This window comes from Lolium rigidum, chromosome 2 (genome assembly GCF_022539505.1).
Source record: "Lolium rigidum isolate FL_2022 chromosome 2, APGP_CSIRO_Lrig_0.1, whole genome shotgun sequence".
In the NCBI taxonomy this organism is placed as follows: Eukaryota; Viridiplantae; Streptophyta; class Magnoliopsida; order Poales; family Poaceae; genus Lolium; species Lolium rigidum.
Genome location: NC_061509.1, coordinates 268,878,434 through 268,902,361, shown reverse-complemented (window position 1 = coordinate 268,902,361; position 23,928 = coordinate 268,878,434). Strand labels below are relative to the sequence as shown.

General features: G+C 44.0%; 2 protein-coding genes across 2 annotated transcripts; both read right to left on the bottom strand.

The window, feature by feature from the left end:
* Positions 1-18,532: 18,532 nt before the first annotated feature.
* Positions 18,533-19,248, bottom strand: LOC124688756 (LOB domain-containing protein 16-like). The gene is made up of 2 exons (XM_047222392.1): positions 18,922-19,248; positions 18,533-18,835 (listed from the first exon to the last, which is right to left on the bottom strand). Exons 1-2 carry the CDS (start codon positions 19,246-19,248, stop codon positions 18,533-18,535), a joined length of 630 nt encoding a protein of 209 aa, XP_047078348.1.
* Positions 19,249-20,429: 1,181 nt separating this feature from the next.
* Positions 20,430-23,796, bottom strand: LOC124688755. Its single transcript, XM_047222391.1, has 5 exons — positions 23,565-23,796; positions 21,988-22,271; positions 21,781-21,870; positions 21,176-21,582; positions 20,430-21,091 (listed from the first exon to the last, which is right to left on the bottom strand). The coding sequence occupies exons 1-5, from the start codon at positions 23,794-23,796 to the stop codon at positions 20,827-20,829; spliced, it is 1,278 nt and encodes a 425-aa protein (XP_047078347.1). The 3' UTR covers positions 20,430-20,826.
* Positions 23,797-23,928: the final 132 nt, after the last annotated feature.

Genomic DNA, 23,928 nt, shown 5'->3' with positions numbered 1-23,928 from the left:
CCACACACACACGCGAAGCACAGTGGTGGTAAATGGATTGTGCAGTGTTGAGCCGATCAGCATTGGCACCTGGCTTCTGCAGACAACAGTGTTATTAGTAGATGTGTTCTTGCTTGTTATTAGGTCTTTTTCAGCGCAACGATTATCGTGCTGAGCACTGAAGTATCTTTGCCTCAGTTGGTTAGGCGGCCGGATTAGAAAAATAGAAGTTGGTAGTAATAGTATGTAGTGTCGGCGCATGTGCTGGATACAATCATGGAAAATGTGTTTGCCTCTAAGGACTTGAGGCTTTTTTCTGCAATTCGATGCATTGACGGAAAGAAGGTTATATATACACCGTAACAAGGGACCATACCACGCCATAAAACTCAACCTGAAACCTAGTCTGGAGGAGGAGTTGGCCAAGTCCTCGGGCTCCCGCCATCGCCCACGAGTGCGCTTCAGCTATGATCATTTCGAAAAGCGAGGACACCGAGGGTCGCGAATTATCGAAGAAGGCCGCATTCCGGTGTTTCAAGATCCACCATGCCGTGAGCATGATCAGTAGCGAGGTTGGCTTGCACATATGGCGAGGGGTAGATCGAATCACTAGTGACCACCATTTCGCGAAGTCGCCCTTACCCGTAGCCGGTGTTGGGTGGATCAAATCTAGGACAACACCTTGAACAAAATTCCCTGGAAAATGTGCATCGAATGAGTATTTGCGCCACGCTCTCATCGGACTGATCAGAGATGAAAGGAGCATATGGGTGCCTAGAGAGAGGGGGGTTGAATAGGTGCTAGCCAAATTTTAATTCTTTTCAAATTTAGGCTTGACACAAAATAAAAATTATCTAGATATGCAACTAAGTTAATTTACCTATATGACAAGATACAAGCAACTACAGAAGATACAAGGTACAAATAGTAAAATACGGTAAAAGGTTAGAGGTGAGAGAGAGAGTGTGAAGCACGTGGAGACACAAGGGAGGTTTCCCATATTTCCTTCCTAGCTTTTGATGGGAAGTACCTCTACGTTGGAGGGATGTGGTACCACGAATTTCAACCAACGTCACAATTCACAAAGGCCTCAATCTATTATCCGGTGAGCAAATCGCGATGGTTAGCTCACGCTCCACTAAGATGTGGCCTTCAAGGCGCAACCGAAGCCTTTACACAAAACTTGGGGGCATGCATCTATAACTGAATTAGAGGCTCCCAAGGGCACCACGAAGGTCTAACAAACACAAAGACAAGTTATCACAAAGAGGTCAACACATAGGGATTCCAAAGGAACCACTAGGCACAAGTTCCTCAAATGAATGAAGGGGGATATCAAAATCTCTTTGGTGAGCTTATAGATCTAGTCTTCTCATTCGATTCTCCAAAGATCAACAACTTTGATTAGATAATAGAGGAGATCTAGCAATTGAAGTGTCTCCGCTATTAGGGATCTTGAGGGATAAAATAAGCAACCAAGCTTGAAGAAGGGGAGGGGTATTTATAGCCCCTCCCAAAATATAGCTGTTGGGGTCTTCTAGGGCTGGATAATCCAGCCTAAGTGGGGCCAGGATAATCTTCCCAAGAATCCCCTCTAACTAGGGCTTGCAAAGCTTGATGTGCCCGAGTCCATAGAAAACTGGGGGGGGGTGGTATTTGATGGAAACTTTGGGCCTAGATATTTGGAGACCTACGGATACGACCCAAAAATCAGCCACCTACTAGGGCTTGCAAAACTCGGTGAGGCAGTTCCTTAGAGAAATATGTGGGACAGATATTTGGGCAAATACCCCCCCCCCCCCTCCCCCACTTTTGATAGCATTTGGTCTTTTAACTTTTTAGGGGGTCGATGCCATAGGGTATAGCTCATAGATTATTCCTATAGTACTTAGCACGAGATTAGATTATCACAAGTGTTGTGTCAAACACATAAAACTAACAAAGTCGTGAAATGTTCTTTCAACAAAGTGGGCAACTCGCAAGCCTCTAGGTTTTTTTAACGGGGGCAAAACCTTGCCATCAATCTATTAAGAAAAGTTCTGGCAAGTAAATTCGTTTATTACAAAACCCTACTCTCCAGACATCATTTCGCTCGAACACTTCGCACCCGTGATCACCCACAAGCAGGCCTCTTTCTTAATCTTATCTAGGAGAACAAAATGTGGTGCATGGTTGTTGTGAAAAAGCATTGCGCTCATTTCAAATCTCCCAAGAGATGAGCAAGCTAAGAGAAGTCATTGCTCGGTTTGTGATAGAGTCAATCGTCGTTATTGTCTACTAACTTGATGTTGTATGATCCACGCCTTGCCATCATAGGATTACGGCTCCTATGGCCTAATCAGCTCCTTTCACTTTTACGTGTGTTCTCTTGTAACACTTTTTTCTTGTTTAATGTACTTCTTTAGACGGCTGTGTGCATCTTAGCTATGCAAATGTCAGGTATATTTCTTAACTTTAAGTAATAAAGCCTCCTTTGTTGAAAAAAAAAATCAATATATGCCGCCCATCGAAGCAGACATTATGAAGGGCGCGGAGGTGGCCGCGAAAACTTTCGTGGTCGTGGCATGGCAATGACAACCAATGGGCACAGAACTACTACAACAGTGCCTGCAACAATCAGAATGGAGGCGCCCACTGCAACTACAAAAATGGTCATCCTCAAGTTCGTTGCCAACTCTACGGCAAGAATGGGCATGTCTTGAACTCGTTATTTTACCTTAAGCACATTTCATCAGAAGAAACACAATAAAGAGTAATGCCAAGCGTGGAACCTTATACTCTAGAAGTTTCAATAAATATATACGGTAACCTAATATAGTAAACACCGCTATTAATACAAACTTTTAGGGAATACAGTAGTGACCTTTACCAAAATACATATACAGTTTATAATTATACAAATCCAAGAAGTATTTTTTGTTATAAAATACAATTAAAGTTTAACATATATAAGACAAGTTTATTTAAAGATGTATACTAGAATTGTATAAGAAAAAAACATTACAGTTAACAAAAATGCGTAGATGTCCTCTATTTTATCTTAGTTGTATAAGAAAGAACATTACAACAAATATATAACAACATTTATGTGCTTTTAATTATGGAAAATAGAAAACTATACTCGCTAATAGTACAAAATGCAATGTTTTTCTTCCAGAATGTATAAAAGTTTAGTACATACATAATATTATTTTTCTAATCCATTGTTGTGCCCGTTTTGCTTGGTTTGCAGCATCCAGCTCTGGCCAGCCACGGTTCATTACATATATTAATAGTACTCTCATCACCAAAAGCTACTTCTGGTAATGTCATGTCAGAATATATATCGTTTGTATGCAGAACAGTTGGAACACCTACTATGAAATGTTAGGTCAGGTAGTGACAGCCGAAACCCGGGAAAACATCGTAGTTGCACAGTTATGTGGTAGAGTTAGAAATAGGATTCTAGACTCTACATGGAATTCAACAGTAGTTTCTTCTCGGTTTTATTTGTATCTTTCTAAATTCCAACAATTCATCGGCACATCACCTTTTCTCACATGTCTCTAATTTTGTTTCTTTCTTTCCACCTACCAATGTACAATCTTGTTGATTCAACCCTGAATTCACACAACACAATGTCTGTTTAGTGAACCTAGGGAAGCTAACTTCTCTTTGGATAAGACCAAAATAGATGACATTCCATAGGTTTCTGTGTAAGAGAATAATCTACTTACTTCTCCTTACTTTGAGGAGGAAGTAAGAAATGTTGTTTTCCTCATGGAACATAACAAGGCCCCTCGTCCAGATGGCTTTCCGGCAGAGTTCTGGGGAACTTCTGGGAGGACCTTTTAGAATTATTCAACTTTGTTCACAACAGAAAACTAGAATCCGCCTGAATTTTGGCGAGATAATATTATTACCTAAGATTAATAGAGTAGAAAGGATTCAACAGTATTGTACTATCTATCTCCTTAATGTTATTTTTAAACTGTGGAAGATCAGGCTGACCACAGTGGCGGATCATGTGGTTTGTCCCTCTTAAACTGCCTTTATGCAAGGTCATAACATCGGATGTTACGGAGTGTTTCTCCTTTATGAAACAGTGCACGAACTACATATGAAAAAGTAGAACGGGGAATTTTAAAGATTGATTTCGAGAAATTTTATGACAAAGTAAAGTGATATTTTCCTCTCTCAGAATGAAAGTCTTTTCACCTGAGTGGGATTCTTTGATTCCTAGCTTTGTGTCAGGAGGTAGTATTGCCATTAACGTCAGTGATGACATTGGTAAATACTTACAGACAAAGAAAGGCTTGAGACAAGGGAATCCCTTGTTGCTAATGCTTTTTAATATAGTGGTGAATATGCTTGCTATCGTGATTGAACGAGCAAAGTCCGATGGAAATTTTTTAGGAGTGATGCCGCATCTTGTTGATTGCGGGTTATCTATCTTACAATACGTTAACGATAAAATTCTCTTCATGGAACATGACATTGAACTGGCTCGAACCTAAAGCTAATTCTCTCACCCTTCAAGCAGCTTTCGCGTCTCAAAATTAATTTCCATAAGAGTGAGTTGTTTTGTTTCGATGAGGCCCAAGATGAGGTTCAACTGTATGCCGATATGTTTGGTTGTAGCCAAGACTAGCTCCGATTAGATATTTGGGTATTCCGATTCACTACTGAAGACTTACAAATATTGAATGGAAATTTGTTGAGGAGCGGCTACAACTATGGTTAGCTAGATGGAAGGGTAAATTATTGTCATTGGGTGGAAGATTGGTGCTCATTAATTTAGTACTAACTAATATGGTATTGTATATGATTGTTTGAGCAAGGAGATAGTGCTAAGAATAAATATCGACTCACTAGCTGGAGTGTGGTTCTCTTAAGGACTAAGGAGGCCTTAGGATTTAGGACCTTGAGATCAATAATAGAGCTCTTCTAGGTAAATGGCTTTCAAGCTTCTTACCGAAGAGGGTATGTGCGAAACCCTCCTAAGGAGAAAGTACATTGGCTCACATGCTTTGTCACATGTTCTTTGGAAACCGAGTGACTCACATTTTTGGGACGGTCTTATTGAAACGAAGAATTTTTTCTTCCTATATTGTGCATTCTCTATTCGTGATGGCTCGGAGATAAGTTTCTGAGAGGATAGATGGTTGGGTAACACCATTCTCCGTGAATAATATCCCGCTCAGTACTATATTGCGCGTCACAAAAGTGATATGCTTGCTAAGGTGTTGGAAACCTCCCCACCAAATGTGATGTTCACACGAGATCTCATGGGTCCAAGATTAGCATCTTGGTATGAATTGGTATAGCATCTCGCTATGGTCCAACTGACGTAGGGTAAAGGTGAGTTCCGATGTAATTTTGACCAGAGTGGTCTTTTCTCTGTGGATTCTATGTGCCAGTTGATAATAATACAATGATTTGGAAGATGAAGATTCCGCTAAAAACTAAGGTTTTTGCATTATATCTTCGTCCGGTGTTATACTCACCAAAGATAACCTTGCTAAGCGGAATTGGCATGTATGTAAAAAGTATGTATTCTGTTACTAGGACGCGCCTATTAAACATTCTTTCTTCCAATGCAAGTTTGCTAGGTCTATATGGTCAATCATCTAGATATGTTCTACCTTATACCTACCACGTAGCGTTGCAAATATTTTTGGTAATTGGCTAAATGGTGTGGATCATAGGTTTAAGTTTAGGGTGGGACAGATTCCATCAATTTGGTTGCTATAGCTATGTAGAAATGACAAGGTTTTTTTTATGCTAAAATCATATTTCATGCATGTTATGTATCAGTGCACAGCTATGCTCTGTTCATGGTTATCTCTACAACGTGTGGAGCATCACGACCTATTTATAGAGGTGTCTACACGATTGGAAGATACAGCGACAGAACTTTTTTTCCCAACATGGACGGCTACGTAATCTACGGTTGACCATTCATTTAGAGTGACGTCTTAGATTGTTGTGATCCTTTCTTTTGTAATTTGATATTTTTTACTTTTGTATAGACAGTACTTTGTGATTCACTACACGGATAATGTGCATCCTCGTTATGCAGAAGCCGGGTGTGTAATGTTTAAACCTTTTGAGTAATAAAGCGTCTATTATCGAGAAAAAAACCTAGCTCCTCTGCTTCTTCTAAAATTTCTATAAAGGAAATATGACTCTCAAGGATGAATAATTCTGATAGTCAAATCATCTTGCACAAGCCAAGCTTTGAGTGGTTCAGGACCATGCCACTGTGGCTAAAGCGACTGTGAAGGGGACTGACTAAGGAAACATAGCTCTCAGATGCACCAAATGGAGTTGCTGCTAGAGTAGTAGAGTACCATACTCAGTGGCGTGTCAGCAGCCTACAACAGGAGAAGTTGCTCCAGTTGGTTATGTGCCCCTGATTAGAGAAATAGGAGGAAGACAATTTGGATTGCTGTTTTGTAACAAGAAGTTGGTGGTATGTAGTGTCGGCGCATGTGCTGGTTACCATCATGGAAGATGTCGTTGGCTCTCGAGTCTGTCAAGTTTGGTTCTCTCATCTAGACCGTGTCAAGATTGTGATGTCATAGTCTTCACCGGCTTGTTAATGTGCTGGGTCTCCGACGTGGATTTGGTGGAGCGGAGAAGACGATTGTTCAGCGACTGTTGCAGGAGCAGTAAATGAACTCTTTCGCGCAGGCATCACACCAGTAGACAGACTGCAGCGTCTAGAAGCTCGTCACATGAATATTCTTCCAAAATATCCTCTAGAAGTTTTGCTTGTGACTGAGACTGTGATAGCGCAGCGCATGAATGAACTGGCAGCACACTTGTAAACCTGTAAGCTATTTCAAGGCAGAACTTAATCATGTTAAGCAGTGTTGTATATCTTTGCATTAAGGAAACAAGTTTGCAATGTGCTTCGGCGCATGTTCTAGCTACAAATACAATCATTGATTCGAAGCCCATTTACGCCCTCCAGATCCCTTATTTTGATTCTCTCATCCGGTTATTCATCTCCACGCAAAGGAAATGCCTGTCATGATCGCATGATTTAGCCAAATCACATAATTAGCAGCTGTCGAAAACCTTGAGCGATCGAGGACCACCGCCGCAACTGAAGCAATTGTGAGGAGTTGCTGGTCTTCAGGGCAAAACTAATAGTGTTGAGCACTAAAGATCATTGCTCCAATCAGTTCAGTCCCTGGGTCTCAAAAAAAACTGAGAAGAGATATATTTAGTATTTTAAAAAATGGTTGCAATATGCAATTATGCATTGTGGGCGCCTGTCCTGGCTGCCAACTTGGCCTCTATCGTACCCTTCAAGTATCATGACTCATCTCAGGACAAGTCACAGAAGAGGTAAGGCGCTATAGCCAGTGAAGGAACAAACTATTTCAAGCCAGGTTTTCGCGAGGCAAGCACCGTGGAAGATATCTTTGGTTCAGGTCTCTAAGTTTCATCCTCTACTTCATCACTGCTGCATAATCTAGATAATTACATCATCTGGGAGAAGCCACAAACCGTCAATAGTTCGATCTCGTTGGTTAAGGAAACAGATGCACCAAATTTAGTTGGTACTTGGTAGTGTCAGCAGACTAGAGCAACAGATGTTGCTTTGATTGGAAGAGATGAACCAGTACCAACCAGTAGCAGAGCGGAGGGGATGTAGAATTTCTAAGCCTGGATCGGTTGTTTATTTTATATTTTTGATGAAGGGAATATATGGAGGTGGCGTTTTGGCTCATAGGAGCAAATGCTCCTATTATACAAAATAATTAAAAAACAATTTTAAAAAGTCAAAAAATTCTGACATAAATTTTTTGTTGTACATCGTGACAATCTATGTTAGTGCACAAGTTTTCATAGAGAAACAACATTTTATGTGGCGTGTACAAAAAGGACAAAAAAATGTCCTGTACGTAGTCGTGTTATAGCATCAAAATTTGTCTTTTTTACTGGAGCCACAAATTTTTATAGTTTTTTTTTTGAAAACTTATGTACGAACATAAAATGTGTAGATGTACATGAAAAATTTTAGTTTAGAATTTTTTGACACTTCGAAATGTTGATTCACATAATGGGAGCAAATGCTCCTATGAGCTAAAGTGAATATCCCGGAATATATTCATATCAAAAGATATCAATTACACTCAGTTTCTGCAACAACGCAATACCCTACTGGTAGTACGGATGCACACAGCCAAAAAAGGAAAAAAAAACTAAGAAAATAAAAATCCCGCTATGGTATTCCAGTCCTAGCAGCAGCAATACATCCACCACCAAGACAACACCTGAACTCCAGGTTCTCCATAAGCGACACTTCCAAGAAGGAAACATTGCACAAGCGTTGTTATCGTCCGATCAAAGATCTTAGGTTTTCACCCTGAAGATAGTCCTCACTCTCAAAATAATGCCTCCAACAAGGTCATTGCCAGGCACAACCAATTAAGGTCAGACCTTGGATTTTCACCCATAGAGGTAGGACTCTGAACTCCACCTGTGTTTCCGCCCCACTTGCATATCGCTGCTGCGAAAACCCAGAGCACCAAGCAAATCCCTCAACAACACAAAGACTTGAACATCCATTGCTAGCACTTCCATCCTGCCATCATGGTATTCTCCGCTTCTAACTTCGCCATGGAACAGAATGTCTCCATATAGCAAGAAAGATTCGCACCACTCCCTCCAGAACCAAATTGCCGGAATAAAAGTATGGGTGCGCACGACCGAATACCTCCTGGTCCAGCAAACTCCAGGCAGAATATGCGCTGTTACATCCGATGGAGCCTTCCGGAACCCCCCACATCGATCAGATCAAGAAGTGTTGACATAAGGAAGATCTTCATCTTCGCACAAGAGGGATCCTAGAACCGCAACCTTTATTCATCTGAACCAGCAGTCCCTTCACCACCGACAAGTTACCGACGAGCAGAAGGAGAAGGCCGACCTCCAAGCGCGAGCCCAGAGATTAGCCCGAACGACACACGCATCGATGAACAGGATCAAACCCAAGATGGGAAATCGAGCCGCCACAGGACCGCGCGCCGCCTCTGCCTCCGCACCGCCTCGCTGCCGTGCGCCGCCGGTGCCGCACTCGACGGCGCCACCGCCACACTCCCTGGTCTCCACCTGCACAGCCATGGCGTCAACCCTCCCGCGTGAAGAAGGATCGACAGTCGCGCCTTCCTGCCCTTCGTCGTCGACATCCAGGCTTGGCCACCACCGCTGGACCCGGCGGCAGCAGCGGCCATCAAGGAGGAGAATGGGATCTCGGGCGGCTAGGGTTTCTGGGGGCCTCTGGAGCCGCCCTCACGCGAGCGGCCCCAGCCCAGGAGACGCGCAATCGGATCGCTTGCGGGCGACGGCGGAGACGATCGGCCGGCTGCTTGTTGGTTCCGCTCCGCGTCCGACCGAGTAGGTCGGACGCACAGACTGTAAGATTGAGTGGATTGCATGTGTTAGTCAATAATTGCTCAACAGAAATATAGTTGGACATCAAGGTTACAGTAGATAATGCTACTCCGATCACCTCAAAGTACTGAAGTATCATCCTGCATCAATTTTTTTTTCAATACAAGACACTTTGTTAAATTTAATAGTTTGCATCACGCCGATAATATAATCCGATAGAACTTCAAGCAGCCGCTTAAGAAAAATATAACATAAGTCGACACAATATAAACCGAGGTAAATAAGAGCCCTGTCAAATGGTCTTGGCTCATTTGCCTATCACATCATCTAGTAGAAGCCATTAGTAATGATTTTGTGCTGTAAAGATGCTTGTGCGCAGAGAATAAACTGACACCACACATGCAATGCAGAAGGGCACAGTGGTGGTAATAGATTGTGCTGTGTTGAGCACATCGGATGGATATTCAGTTGGCATCTGGACTTCTGGAGTCGACAACTACGTCAGATACCCTCATGTATGTTCTTGCCTGTGATTATAACCAGCAGCAGCTGGAGGTCTTTTTAGGGGAACACTCATCGTGTTGAACACTGAAGATTAGAAAAAACAGGAGGAGGACTGTTTGTATCACTGTCTTTTAACAAGAAGTTGGTACTTGGTAGTATGTATTGTCGGCGCATGTGCTTGTTACAATCATGGAAGATGACTTTGGCTATGAGGTCTCTTTGTTGAATTCTCTCTTCTGAATCATGTGCTCCATCTCCAAAAAAAAGTCAAGAAAATATGTCTCCCAACTCTCAAGGCTGCATAGTTTTGATAATCGCATCATCTAGCAGAAGCCAAACCACTGCGGCTGAAGCAAGTGTTCAACGGAGAGCCACGCGATCAAAATGCCGTCGGTGGGCTTTCCGATGTTGGGTGGTTGTCGCCGCATAGCTGGGCTGTAAGATAGGGCTGCAGTTTCTGACCATCCCAAAATTTCTGATTTGGTTCCTCCGTCTCTCCGACTGCAACGCGCCTGCCCCTGCCAGGCCCGACACCCTTGCCCCCTTGGCCGCGGACCTGCAGGGACGACGCGGGTCGCGGGGCACGTCGGGATGTCTCTCTCCAAGGCGCTCGCGGCACCACCACGCTGGGGCCTTTCGTGCTCGCGTTCTCTGCGTCTTCCCGGTGGATACTCTGCTGGAGGGATTTTCATCACGGTACCCATTATTTATCTTTTTTTTTGGAAAAGAACTCTAGCATTAGGAGAAACATGAAGAGTACAGAGCACCCTAACAAAAAAGAAAAAATACCAAAGACAATCTTGAGATGTCCTTCGGCTTCAACGTGTGTCGTCGCCGCCGCTCCTCCCTGAATTGGCTTGACGTTGTTGGTTCCGTAGTAGAGGTCGCCGAATAGGTCAAGAAGAACAGATCCGCCCCGAAAATGAAGAAGAAGGAATAACCACCGATAAAGCTTTATGGAGATCCGGAGATCCCATAAGAAGTCTTCAAAAACAACAATACTCCTATAAACTTCTCGATGTCGCTGTCGAGATAGGGCTGAAAACCAGCCAGACTTTATTAGAGACCGCCACCGCCACCACCTAAGCATCACCACGCCAAACCTTAACCCTAAAACCGAAATAAAGAAGCCCTCCCGTCGACAGGGACCGAGATCCACCCTACCTCCATGGCCCGAAGGCAAATTGAGGAAGGTCGGCGGCGCCGACGAGAGGCGGCCCAGGAACCCTAATGGCCTCCTTGCCTCTCTGGAGACGCACCCACGGTACCTGTTATTTTGAGGATAGTGTGGTCGGTTGCTACTGTGCTCCTATGTTCTGTCAACTGCACTAGTATTGCGTCAGTTAACTGCACTGCACACATATCCTCACCTGTTCTGAAACATTTTCAGCTTTGCTACTTATTGCTTGCTCACAAATCCTCACCCTACTGTCCAATACATCAAATTGTACATTTCAGGAGCTCAATACATTACGTTTCGTTTTATGACCAATCGTTTAGTATGGTGTGCTACATTCTGAATAAATACTTGTTATTTATGCCTACTTTGTGGTGTGCCTCGCGTAACAGTCAAGGACAATTGGGTATTTTTGTCCTGTCAGCTGGTTTTAGATCATATATCCCAAGTTCCCGACGGAGAGATCGGTAGACTTTCACAGACTTCAGTTTCAGCAAATCTTGAGAATTGAGATTCTCAAATCCGCCAACAGAAAATAATATCACCCCATCGGAACATACCTTGTTATATTTAATATGGCATCTGTTTATTGATCCTGCTTTGCTGCATGTAGTGAGAATGTGGGAGAAAACAGATTACATATCTTGCTAATTAAGGACCTCCAGATTGTCAGCCCGAAGAGCTGTCACGGTCTCACCGAGAGGGTTAGCTTTGTACGGGAATCCATTTTTGCAAACCATTTCGGAAGCTCAACCATAGATGACTCATCATGAATTACCAAGGCACCGAGGGAGAGGCCATGTGCCCATGCAAGTACTCCATGGAGTACTTTAATTCCGTGAAATTACGATCCTGCTCGATGATAATCTTGTAAATGGTGAGTTTTTGTGAACCTTTCCATCCACGGAGGTCATATAAATTTGTACCTTCCCCATCTCAATACCTCAGAGTATAGGAAGAGCGTCCATGTTTTTCCCCATCCCCGCAGGAAGCTTCAATGCCTTGTTCGTTCTTTTTTTGTCTCGAAATGGGAGCTTAAAGCCCCGGCCTCTGCATCTAGAAGATGCACAAAGCCGTTTTATTAAAGCATAGTTGTAGAGTATCAAGCATCCAGTACTGAACTACTGATATTACACCCCGCTCACGGGTCAATCAAAGTGGCTGTAAAAATCAGCCAAAGAAAAAGAGATGAAAGCATGTGAAATCTAATTGACATCTTCAATGCGTCTAGATTGCAACCAGCCACCCTGGCTGCAGATAGCCCGAACGACCGCCATCAAACGATTGCATCCGGTATCCAAAGGTTCCCGCTGCTCCACAGGGAGGAGGTATGACCATAGGTGAATCAATGAAGCCGCCCTGTGAATAACCTGTAAGAAATTTGGATTAGCACACCTATTAAAAACAACCTCATTCCGACAATTCCAAATTGTCCAAACTAAAGCACAAACCCCAATGCGGATTCGTTCCTTTGTTTTTTTATCAATCCCATTTAACCAATTACCAAACAAATTAGTTATATTCATGGGTGGAGGTATATTAAAGGTAAAATGCAGATGGCAGTTAAACACTTGTTAACACCAAATATGTTCGTTCTTTTGTTAACACCAAATATGTTAAACACTTGTTCAAGCTTGCAGATGGCAGTTTGAGAAATCAGGACAGTTCTCTGTTCGAAGTGCATACAAGCTAGCTCTCAACGAGAAAATGGGTATAAAGGCGAGCAACAGCTCCGGTATAAGTGGTGATCGAAACTTGTGGTAAAACATTTGGCAGGCGAATGTACCACCGAAGGTAAAGGTGTTTTCCTGGAAACTAGCGACTCACTCCCTTGCTGTGCAGGAAAACCGCAATCGACGTATTCCTAATTTAATCCCAACATGCCATATCTGTGTTATGGATGTTGAAACTGGTCATCATGCAGTCATGATCTGTACGACTGCAGCAGCCCTCCGACAAGAGCTCAGGAAACTCCGGTCTCTACCTTCTGATTATGCTATGAGATATACATGCAAAGACTGGGTACTTGTCCTTGTGGACAGCCTGAATGAAGATATGAAAGCGAAAGTTATGTTTTTATGGCGTGCCTGGCATCACCAAAATGACTGCATCTTCGGTAAAGGAGACGCAGGCATATCACACTCTGCAGTTTTTGTGAAGAACTACCATGACTCGATGCAGTTGATAAAGAATGGAGGAGCTGAAGTGGATAGAAAAGGTAAAATACCTGTGATGTACACTGCTGCAGTACAGAAAAAGACAGTTAAAGAAGATCAATTGGTGACTTGGGATAAACCAGATGATGGCTGGACAAAAGTCAATATCGATGCTAGTTTCTCGACAGAACAATCGTCTGGCTCATGGGGGGTTGTAGCAAGAGACCATGCTGGCATAGTCATAGCATCTGCTTGGGGTAGAATAGAACACTGCAGAGGTGCCCAGGTGTGTGAGGCAATATCCTGTTACGAAGGCCTGAAGCTTGCTATCAACGACACCAGTAACCGGATAATTATTGAAACAGGACTGTCAATCCCTGTTGTCTATCTTCAAGCCTGACAGCGAGGATAGGTCAGATACCAGATTCGTCGCAGATGATTTTAACCGTCTAGGAAAAAATGTCATTCTAGCTTAAAAGAGTAGAAACGCTAATAACTTAGCTCATGAGATCGCAAATTTTGCGAGTAGGGAGTTGTGTAATGGGATGTTGCAGGGTCAAGTTCCTTCCTGTGTGTCGGAACTGGCTATGCGCGAATGTAAGAATGCTTTTCATCTTGATAAATACATAATCCTTTTCAAAAAGTAAGTTTGCAGATGGCTTTGGGAAGCTCCATAGTATTTGTTTCCCATATGTCAAGATTTTCCAAACACCGGAGATCTCTAATTCTTTCTGTGAGCTTTAGAATCTCTGTCCTTCAGAGGTTGAGATACTTTAGTAGAAGCATTCTGCATATCTCCTTAATATGATGCTATTTAAAATCTTTGCGACCTTAAAGATCCAGAATTTGCCAAAGCTTAAACTTGAATGAACTGGGAGGCAGTTTCTCCAAAGCTTAAACTCTATCTGTTCAATGAAAATAGACACGAATGCCCTTTGCGTTTTCTCGAAAAAATCTGTGGGGCCTCTGGATTGAAGAATGTTGTGATTTGACTGAAAACTGAAATATAAAAAGGATCAGATGTCCAACATTGTTTTGTATAGCATCAGAGTAGAAAGTTGTCACAAGTAAAAGTTGTGTTGCTGGCGAATATCAATCACACATGATGAATGCATAGATTAAAGCACATTGATTCTGCGGTATCTTGTTTCATCTTTCATATCATCTCTTGTCGAATCTGTCGTTTGTATAGATTTGTAGATAGATTCTCACGGTGATGTGCAATGTGACACTTGATAATGAGTCGAAATGACATAAGCTGCCTCCATTACATACGATTGACATAGAGGGGTATCGGCAAATCTCAGCCATCATGCCCTTCACAACGAAGAGGTATCGGCAAATCTCAACCGTCTTTGTGTTTTAATCCCTGGTGAGTTTGTAGGGGGCGGACCACTGAAGCAGAACCCTTCCTTTTTTTCCTGCACATAGTCTCAAAAACAATACAGTACAAAATATGTAGCTCCTTAACTGGCAGGATTTCACCACCCTAATTTTTTTTGAAGTAGGTTTATGCACTCTTGTATTCCTCTTCGTAATCTGAGTAATCAGAATAATAACCATATTGACGAGTCTTCGGTGGCTTCTTCCAATTCAGCCTTGAGGACACCACCCTTTCTTGCCGACAAGACGTAGCTGAGGATATTTACTGTGTCCCTTCCCATGTTTACCAGCCAAGCAAGCTGTTCCTGATGGCCTCGTCGATTTTTCCTTGGACACCACGATTTTGTGCACCGAAAGACCTTGGATGCTGCTTTCATCCCATTGCCAGCATCGCCAGGTTCTGACGGCCACTTTGACCATATAGTCTGTATCAACTTCAAATGTCAGTTCAAAATGAACTGATCCTTGGCCTGACCTTCTATTGTTGACTAGCTCAACCTCTCCTAAGAATGTGTTATAGCTAACCTTGATACGCTTTGCAAGGGACACTTCCATACGCAGGCGTTCGCCGTATGCACACCACGCAGGAATCTTTACTGTATGTTTCGTCGGAATTGTGGCATGCCTTGGAATGACCCGAATGAAAACATCTTCGGACTTGATTCCAACATAAAGTGGAATCATGTGTTCTCTCAGCTCCCTCTTATCTTCCAAAATAGGTGGTTGTAGACTTGTACTCCATTTTTCTATGCACTTACCTTTTCTGTGTACTTTTGTACTTCAGTTTTTGATATATTGGTATTCTGTACTTCACGTAGTTTATAGAAGAATTTTTTATACTTACTCCAAAAAAACTGAAAAAAAAGTATACAAAAAGGAAAAACGGAAGAAACGCATCCCGTACCCCCGTAGCAACATGCCTCGATTTGCTCAGAAATGTGACTGTACCGTGTACGGGACCTCTCGTGCACGTTGTGCCCATCGAATTCACATTGATTTCTACTTTAAGATTCGTGCTGCACCAAATTGTTGGGTTTCATTGTGTTTCACAAAATTTGGATCGGATTGATTTGCAATGAAACATGATGATTTCGTGCACGGGAGGTCCCATTCATGGTACTTTCGATGCTCTCTTGATTTGTTGAAGCTTCTCCGTGACTGGTTGCCGCACACTAGCGACCTTGGCAAAGGCCAGCCTCGTGATATCCCGTAAGATCAGTCTGAAATTTGAGAACAATATCTTTGCTAACATTTATCACATGGCCTATCAGATTTTGGGCCTAAACAGTTGAATACCTTCATTATTCTCTCTCTTTTCTAATAAGCCGGGCCATCACAACTTTTTGATTTGTTTGGGTATTCTTTTTTCCTTCCTGTGCGGACAAGCACAAGTTTATTTTGGGTAAACAATTAGCAGTTTTTAAATCACTTTTTCTATAAGAAAAGTGTTGAAGTGTATAAGTAGATTGCCTAGCTCTTTCCATCAGTTCGGACTTTTGGTTCAAGTGGCTAGTGCATGAAGCTTAACAAAAAGTACATAGTTCCCATGACCAACAAACAACTTTAAGTATAATGTTAGAATAAAGAAAGCTCAAAATTGTATGATAGAAAGAATTTGATAAGCAACTTGGTGAGCAGCAGTGGCCAAACAAGCTCTCAGTCTGAAATGATGGTGAGGCGCCACATGCACAACTTCCAAGGCATCTGTTCATCATACTCCATTTCACTTGTCTTCTTTTCTTCCAACTTTTTCTGCTTGGAACAAACGGGTGATGTTTTTATTATCATCTCTTCCAATTACAAGTCACCTTGGAAAGGCCTCCTCATCTTTTTTTGGTCCAAGACTGAACCAAAAGCAACTGCACACTCACAGAAAAAAGCACTACTTCCGAATTTCATATGGTTTGGGATTAGTGCTAAAGTTCTCTGTGATTAGTGGGGTCTAATTACTCTCAAGCGCCATAATAAGCTTGCCTTTTGTGTTTGCCCTTGTTTGACCAGTGACCACCTTCTTGACCAATTGAATCTTAACATATTCTTCTAATATACTAATACTTACAAAACACAAAGGGACAAAGCAGCCACAAACTAATGAAATTGGTTTCAACTTTTAGAGACAATCCCTTTGTATTCTGCAAATTTGGTCCCTCTGCCCATTGACTAATAATATAAACTTTGTAAAGGAAGATGACAAACACATCCAAAATTTGCGTAACTTCTCTTCTTCAGGTTTGCAAAAACAGATCTTTTCTGTGATTTAACTTCTCTTGTTTACCTTCAAGACACTGACAAGAACAAAACTTTGGCGGCCACCTAATCGCAGATGGCTAAGCATCCTAGGCTACACCTAACCATGTGCATGTGAAGATCATCTTATACTGACCCACATTAATCACGCGTCAAATCTACGGCTTTGCGCCGATCGATAAGAGGATGAACCACAAAAGTCACTGCCCTATGCACATTGTTTAAATCAGCTGTGCATCACCTTGCTTGAACTGTAGGTGTTCATGAAGAGAGAGACTCCAGATTTTGTAGCAAACCTCAGGCCCTGAATCAACTAAACAATGAGCTCATGTGCAGGTTCTTGCTTGCTTGATTGCATACAGCAGCTTTTGGCGACCTGAACAGTAGTAGCTAGCTGCTCGTTGGCTACGAAATTTGGCCCTTGATTAGCATTTAGCTTCTGACCTGAACTCGTACTAGTTAATTAGCCTATTGTAATGGATTCAGTGAACATGTGGAAGATGAAATAATTTGCAGAGTCCCAAGATGCTAGTCCTCCAAAACTTGCAGCAGTAGCACTGTTCTTATCTGATGACTGATTAAACTAGAGGATCACAGTGTCAGCAGTAGTATTTGGCATATCTACCCATCTCAATTATTGTCAGTAGAATGTCTAACCATTCCAATGGATTTGTACTATACTCATATTTTATCAGCGTGCTAGCTCAATGTGGTAGCATTGTTCTATTTGGAATCTGGAGTGACTAGAGTTCTTAATTATCAACGTGGTAGCATTGTAGATTGTACTGCTAGTAGCAGTAGGAGTAAACTAACTACTGCAACTACTACTGCTAACGTGGTCAGTCATCTAACTGCAGTCAACTGTACAATGAAATTAATCAACCATTGGGATCAGTGACCTTTCACCGTGTATATGTTTGTGTGCATCCATGCATTAGCATGAGTGACTAAGGTCAACATGTATGCAGAACATCACATACTTCAGCGAAAGGAAAAAAAAAAGTAAACGTGCTACTGAGCGGCTGTGCAGTTCATACATGTCTGTTATCAGGGGGGCAGCCTTTGTGCATGGCATGAAAAACTAGGATTATCAGCAGCAGCCTATGAGTTTATACAAGCCTAGCTATGAATGTATACAAGTGATTTTGGGGTCTCTAGATAGGGAAACTTGGTGGAAACTCAAAGTTGTGAACTAGTAATAACTCTTCCTTGTACTTTTGTGGTGCATTGTCAACCTTGCAAGTTTCCAACAACAAATAAGTCAAAGTTATTTTGATTTTTTTTTACTAAATGTAACAACATTCATAGAAAAATGAAAGGTTTAGACAGTAGAGTTGTGTTCATCATCCTGCTAGCCTGCAAGTGCATGGGTACATCTGAGCAAAGTTCAGAAGCGTTCAGTATCTAGTGCAGCTCATACTTCCACAGCATATATCTTGGCCAGCGATATCATTATCAAGACTTGCAATAAACTGCTTACACATAAGCTCTAATCAACTGATCATCAACCCAGACTTCCTCACTAATATATAATTATACGTAACATGTAGGATCAGAATTAACACTGATAAAAAGTTCAGTACAGGTTAATCAATTGCCCTCATCCATTCCGTTCTATCTCGACCTGGCGCCGCACGATTCCGTCCATCAGCATTCCGACGAGACCTGTGGGCGCGAAATGGATTTGATCCTTCTTCTACTGGGAGTAGTTGGAGCTTTGCATCATGGCCTGGGCTAGGTACTGGAGCTCCCCGGCATCCGTCTTGACGCCGCAATGTTGCTGCATCATCGACATGGAGACGTCTCCGCCCATGAGCTCCGGCAGAAGCGCGGCGCCGCCGCCGAAGCCGCCGCTGTTAGCGTCCTGCTGCCGGAGCATGGCGGCGATGCTGCTGCTGTCCGGCCACTGCTGCTGGTGGCTCATTGGCGAGGTGGTGCTCTGCACGCCGCACGCCAGCTGCGCCTTGGCCTGCATCAGCTGCGCCTGCAGGATCGCCACCTGTAATGCACAAGAAAATCATAAGCATTCGTCCATGGCTATCGGAAGTGGCTAGCTGACTGATCGGAGATGAAGAAGTGACCGACCTGCTGCTGGAGCGCGAAGATCTGTGCGACGCAGCCGTAGACAGGGTCGCGGAGCCGCGACTGGGCCTCATAGGTGATGGTGACGACGGCCTCACAGCGGTCGGTGGCGGGAAGGTGGGCGAGCAGCTTGGCAGCGTTGCTGGCGCCGAAGACCTTGTGGATGGCGGCGAACCGCGCCGCGCCCTGGTCGGTGCTGAAGTATGGCGCAAAGACACACTCCTGCACGCACCGCCGTCGAAGGAACTTGCACGCCCCGCACGGCGACCCCGCGCCCGCCGCTCCAGCAACCGCGCCGGCATTAGTACCACCACCACCACACGCGGCCATGGCTAGCGTTCTAGTGAGCTAGAAGAACAGACAAGGATGGTCGAAGAAGAAGGCCGGGAAGATGTCAGATGTGTGCTGCTCAACTGAAGCTAGCTACTGGCTGAGCGACTGTTACCGGGCGGTGCGAGTTGAGGTTGACGGTTGGATATTTATAGAGCCGGCCGGGGTCGGGGTGGCTTGCTCGGTGAAGAAGGATGGTGCAAACGAAATGATCGACATGTAGGGCACTATGTCGGCTGAAAGGGAGCAAACGTGTAAATGCTGTGTTGAATAGAAGGACCCGGCCGGCTTCTTATCTTATCTTAGTAAATTAATCAGATTACCTTAGCTTAAGAAATAAAATAGAACTAGAAATGTGCATGGCACTGCTCCATGAGGAATTGAGGATGGCCACCATGTGGTTTTTCTGTAAAATGTTTCATCACCTTTTGTTTGTTTGTCACACATATTCCGGTGCTGGTTGCGAATTAGGAGATGCTGAGACATACAAAGGGATCAATCAGTCACTAGTCAAACTTGCATCTGAAATACTCAGGTGAGTGTGTGCAGTGCGCACGAACGTACTACTGGCCGGGTGGCATGGATAAACAAAGCATTTAGCGCCGAACGGCCGCACTTTAGCTTGCATATGGTCGACGACCGCCACTTGCTAATGTATCCCCATGGATTTATGCGGCGTTGGTGCTTAGCATCTCTCCAGAACATTCACCGGTACATAGATCGATTAAGAAAGCTCCCAGAATGAGAAGTGACCATGTATAGGTATGAGCTTTTTTCTGAGTAGCTATGTGCTAGTATAGGAGTTTTTCTTTACCAATGTAGGAGTAGATAGAATCTTATACCCTTTCAAAACTACATATGTCCTTAAAAAATTATTACTGGAACTACTGCAAACAAATAGCCATGTTAAAGAAAGGCAGTGGAATTGCGAGGACAACTGGACAAGGGATGGAAAAGAGCATAACATACGAAGTCTTATCGTTTTCGGCAGCATTTTGCTTCCAGTCGTGCTCTATGCCTCTATTTCCTCTCGCACGCATGCTCGTTTTGGCTTTTGCACTGGGTTTTCAGACTCTCAGGTCGACCGGCCGTCTCGTTTTCTGCTCTCTTCCTTCCCCTGGTCATCTTCCCTGAGACCGAGACGCTCGACGACTCGGAATACATTCATTATCACCAGCAACTGACAAACAAACCCCAAGCGCGTTCACACGTTCGCACCAAGGTTTTTTACACGCACGCACGAGCACCCAGGAAATCTGTGGCAATGAGATCACAGGAATGCGGATCACAGTATATCACACACCTCATATCATGAATGCGAATATGAAATTACAAACCGCACGCACGCCGTTGCATCGTCTTCATCAGTCCACCCGTGTGCAGCACCTCAGGTGAACGCCATCCTCGCGGAAAATCAGATCCCGCCGGTTTTTCCTGAAACGTACACTGAACCGCCATTCAGCTGGCTACACAAGGGGAGCTGCGGAAATCGTCGTTTTTCTTTAGGTCGACGCAACGTCGCGATCATCAGACGGCACTGACTCTGGTGCACTTGGTGGAGGCAGGGCGCGGAATTTGTTAGCCGAGCCACTGCGTGGCACGGCGGTCACCCGCACCACCAACGGCACGCCGGATGCTGATCTTCTCGTGGGAGTACTTCTCCTGGAGGCGCTCGAAGGCGTTCACGTCCAGCTTCCCGCTCGCCGACTTGCCGTGCTTGCGCCGGATCTGCTGCTCCTTGATCGAGTTCCACAGCTTCTCCACCGCCTCCCGCTGCCGACCCGTGAACCGGCCCACATTGTCGTAGGCGTGCTTGCCCAGGATGTCGACGGTGGTCTGTGTCCTGACAAGCCAAAGAGCATTTACAGCCACAAACAAGCAAACAAACCGTAGTACATGGCCGTGGCGCACATGCCAGGGTACTCACCACGGTGTCCTGTACCGCCGAGCAGCAATATCTAGACATTTAAGGAGGGCCTCGCGCCGTGACCTCAGATATCTCTTGGACTCCTCCTCAGCCGCTTTTCTGTTCAGTTCGTCAACCGCCTTCTCTCGAGCCCTCTCGGATTTCTTCGACTTGTGCTCAAGGAGATCATCTAGACCAAATGGATCAGATAATTCTTCTCCTGAGTTGGATGCTCCAGCATCTGTGTTGCTATCATCTGGCAGAGAGCTGATAACTGCAGTTGGCACTGTATCATCTGCTTTATTCTCGGTGGTGCCAGATTGGCTTTCAGCAACCGCAAGTGCTCTTGCTTCATCATTGTCATCGTCCGCTGTTGCTACTGGCAGGGCTGAGATGGCATCTTTGATCTTCCCTACAGCCTTTGAGAACTACAGAGTAAAACACCAGCACATTAGTCAAAGCACAAAGGCCCGTACAGCATAACGCATTATGGTAATGACATTTCTTAAGGGACATGGAGGTGGATAGCTATAGCAGCCATAGGATACAGGTATTTCATAATACAACTTTGATATTTGTGTTGATAAAAATAAGCAAACATCTGAATTTCACCATAGCACACTTACCACAAAACTGTCATCGGTACTAAGGTCATTAGCCACCACTGCATGAAGCATCCATACATCAAACTGATTTTTCTGCTGTTGGTTGAAACACTGCACATCAACCAAAAGTTGTAAGTATATGCTACAATTGCTTCACCGAGCTGCACAGAAAGGAAGAAAGATATGACTCTGCCAACTATTGTTGTTTAAAAATAGTAGAAACTCCACCTCTGTTACACCCTGGGTAGCATTAAACAGCGCCTGGTAATCTGCACGTACAGCAGGTTCATTACAAGCTCCCAGTGAAGACATTGCAGCCTCCAATACAGCAAAGAAGTACCCGACTGTCTCTGGCTTGACACTTCCAGCCTCAATGAGCTGTAGGGCTAGCTTCGACGCCTTGCTGAATTTTGAAGGATTCCCTATGTGTGAAGTTATCTTCTGCATAGCTTCAATGATTTGCATTTCTGATGCATCGACATGAGTTCTGAAACGAAGGCGCTTCTCGGGAACTGCAAGAAAATATGGATGTTAGAACAGGACGATGTGGCAAGTAAAAGACCACTGTTCTTGCTAGCAGAATTTATAGACTACAGAACATAAGAGAAAGTTTATTTGCAAAAAATCAGGAAAACATGTGGAGCTGGATGAACCAGAATCTTTAGAAAAATGGAGATAAAAAAATAATTTTTGTTTTCACCCATAAATATTGCCATAAGCACAGAGTTAGACATTCAGTGCTAGAGCTGCAGCTGCTACATAACTCTGATGTAAAACCGAGATGCTCAATGTTTCACTTATTGAGGGTTAAGAGTAATAGTAGCCCAATACATCAGTGCCATCCATAGGGGTTAATGGTCAGAAATGAGATCATATTCCACGAATGCACCCATCACTACATAACTTACTGAATGACCTTTACTACTCTCAATTTTTTTCAAAATTTCTATGTATCTAGGCACTATTACAAATTTAGAAAATTTTGATACATCCTTTTATGGACGAGGGAGTAGACAGGTCTAGCAAACAATACGCAAAAAAATCCAGTGAACAAGGTTCTTACTTGGTACATAGCACAAACTTTACCAGGACGCACTAGTCTTCATTGACTCAAGCTTTAAAAGACATTCAGATTGGGACCATGGCAACCCTTCTAAACCAGGTTCAGAGATTCTTATCTATGTAGCAACTGAAGTACTGAACTAACCAAACATCTTTTATATGACTGCTTGTGGTGCATTCCAGGTTTGCTTATGCTCTGTTATTACCTACGACATACGTGTTGGATAAAAAAGCTATAGTTATCTGAGTTTCCCATAATCCCTATGGTTAAGAGTTCGTCTGTTTTTGGTCTTGCTCCGTAACATGGAAACAGGTTGAAGAAATTTACTCAGCTAAGCTGTTCTAGCCTTCTAGGTTCTGTGCAGTCGCTAGTATGAAGCCATAAACAAGTGGAACAAGTGGAATTTGCGATTGTTTTGCTCTGACTGAACTCATCCTGTGACATGGGAAAAAGGGAAACCCTAATCCCCACCTAGAAATCCCCTCCTGTTACCAAAACTCGCATCTCGATCTCAACACAAAATTACAACGCCACGATACTCTGTCCGCCAGCGCACCGTTCGAACGGAGACAGCATCCAGATCCTAGGTAGTAACGAACAAGAAACAAATCGGCGCTAGAATCTACAGCAACACCAGTATAGACTCCATCTGAAGGCCGACTGCACGAGCACTGGCCCAGGCTTCGAAGCCGAAGCAGCAGCGAGCAAGCAAGCCATTGAATCGGCAGAGTATAGAGCTTACCGCGTCCTTCGGCTGCATCATCGGCGGTGGCGGTGGCGGCGACGGGAGCGGCCGGTTGGGACGAGGAGGCAGCATCCGAGGAGGGTTTGCTGCGCTTGAGGGAGCTCTTCAGCGCGGACCGCCTCGGGGCCGGGGGCTCTGGCGGAGGGGGCGGCGCGGGGGAGGCCGCACGATCTTCGCCGGCGGCGGTGGCTGGCGGTGGCAAGCCTTCGAAGAGGTCGTCGGACGCCATGGTTTTTTTTCTCTATCGTGCTGATCGGCTAATTCTTCTGCTTTGTTCGGGCTGTCAAAGTAAAAAAAATTGCAGCGTTTGGGCCCAGCATAGAACAACATTTGGGTCGGATGTGGGCCCGCGAGGCTTTGA

Bases quoted from the DNA above. Each gene is read 5' to 3' on its own strand.
- LOC124688756 (XM_047222392.1), bottom strand. From the start codon at position 19,248: ATGGCCGCGTGTGGTGGTGGTGGTACTAATGCCGGCGCGGTTGCTGGA. The intron at 18,836-18,921 runs GTCGGTCACTTC...TGTGCATTACAG, and splicing joins TCTTCGCGCTCCAGCAGCAG to GTGGCGATCCTGCAGGCGCA.
- LOC124688755 (XM_047222391.1), bottom strand. From the start codon at position 23,796: ATGGCGTCCGACGACCTCTTCGAAGGCTTGCCACCGCCAGCCACCGCC. The intron at 22,272-23,564 runs GTAAGCTCTATA...ATTTTCTTGCAG, and splicing joins TGATGCAGCCGAAGGACGCG to TTCCCGAGAAGCGCCTTCGT. The intron at 21,583-21,780 runs GTAAGTGTGCTA...TTTACTCTGTAG, and splicing joins GTACCGATGACAGTTTTGTG to TTCTCAAAGGCTGTAGGGAA.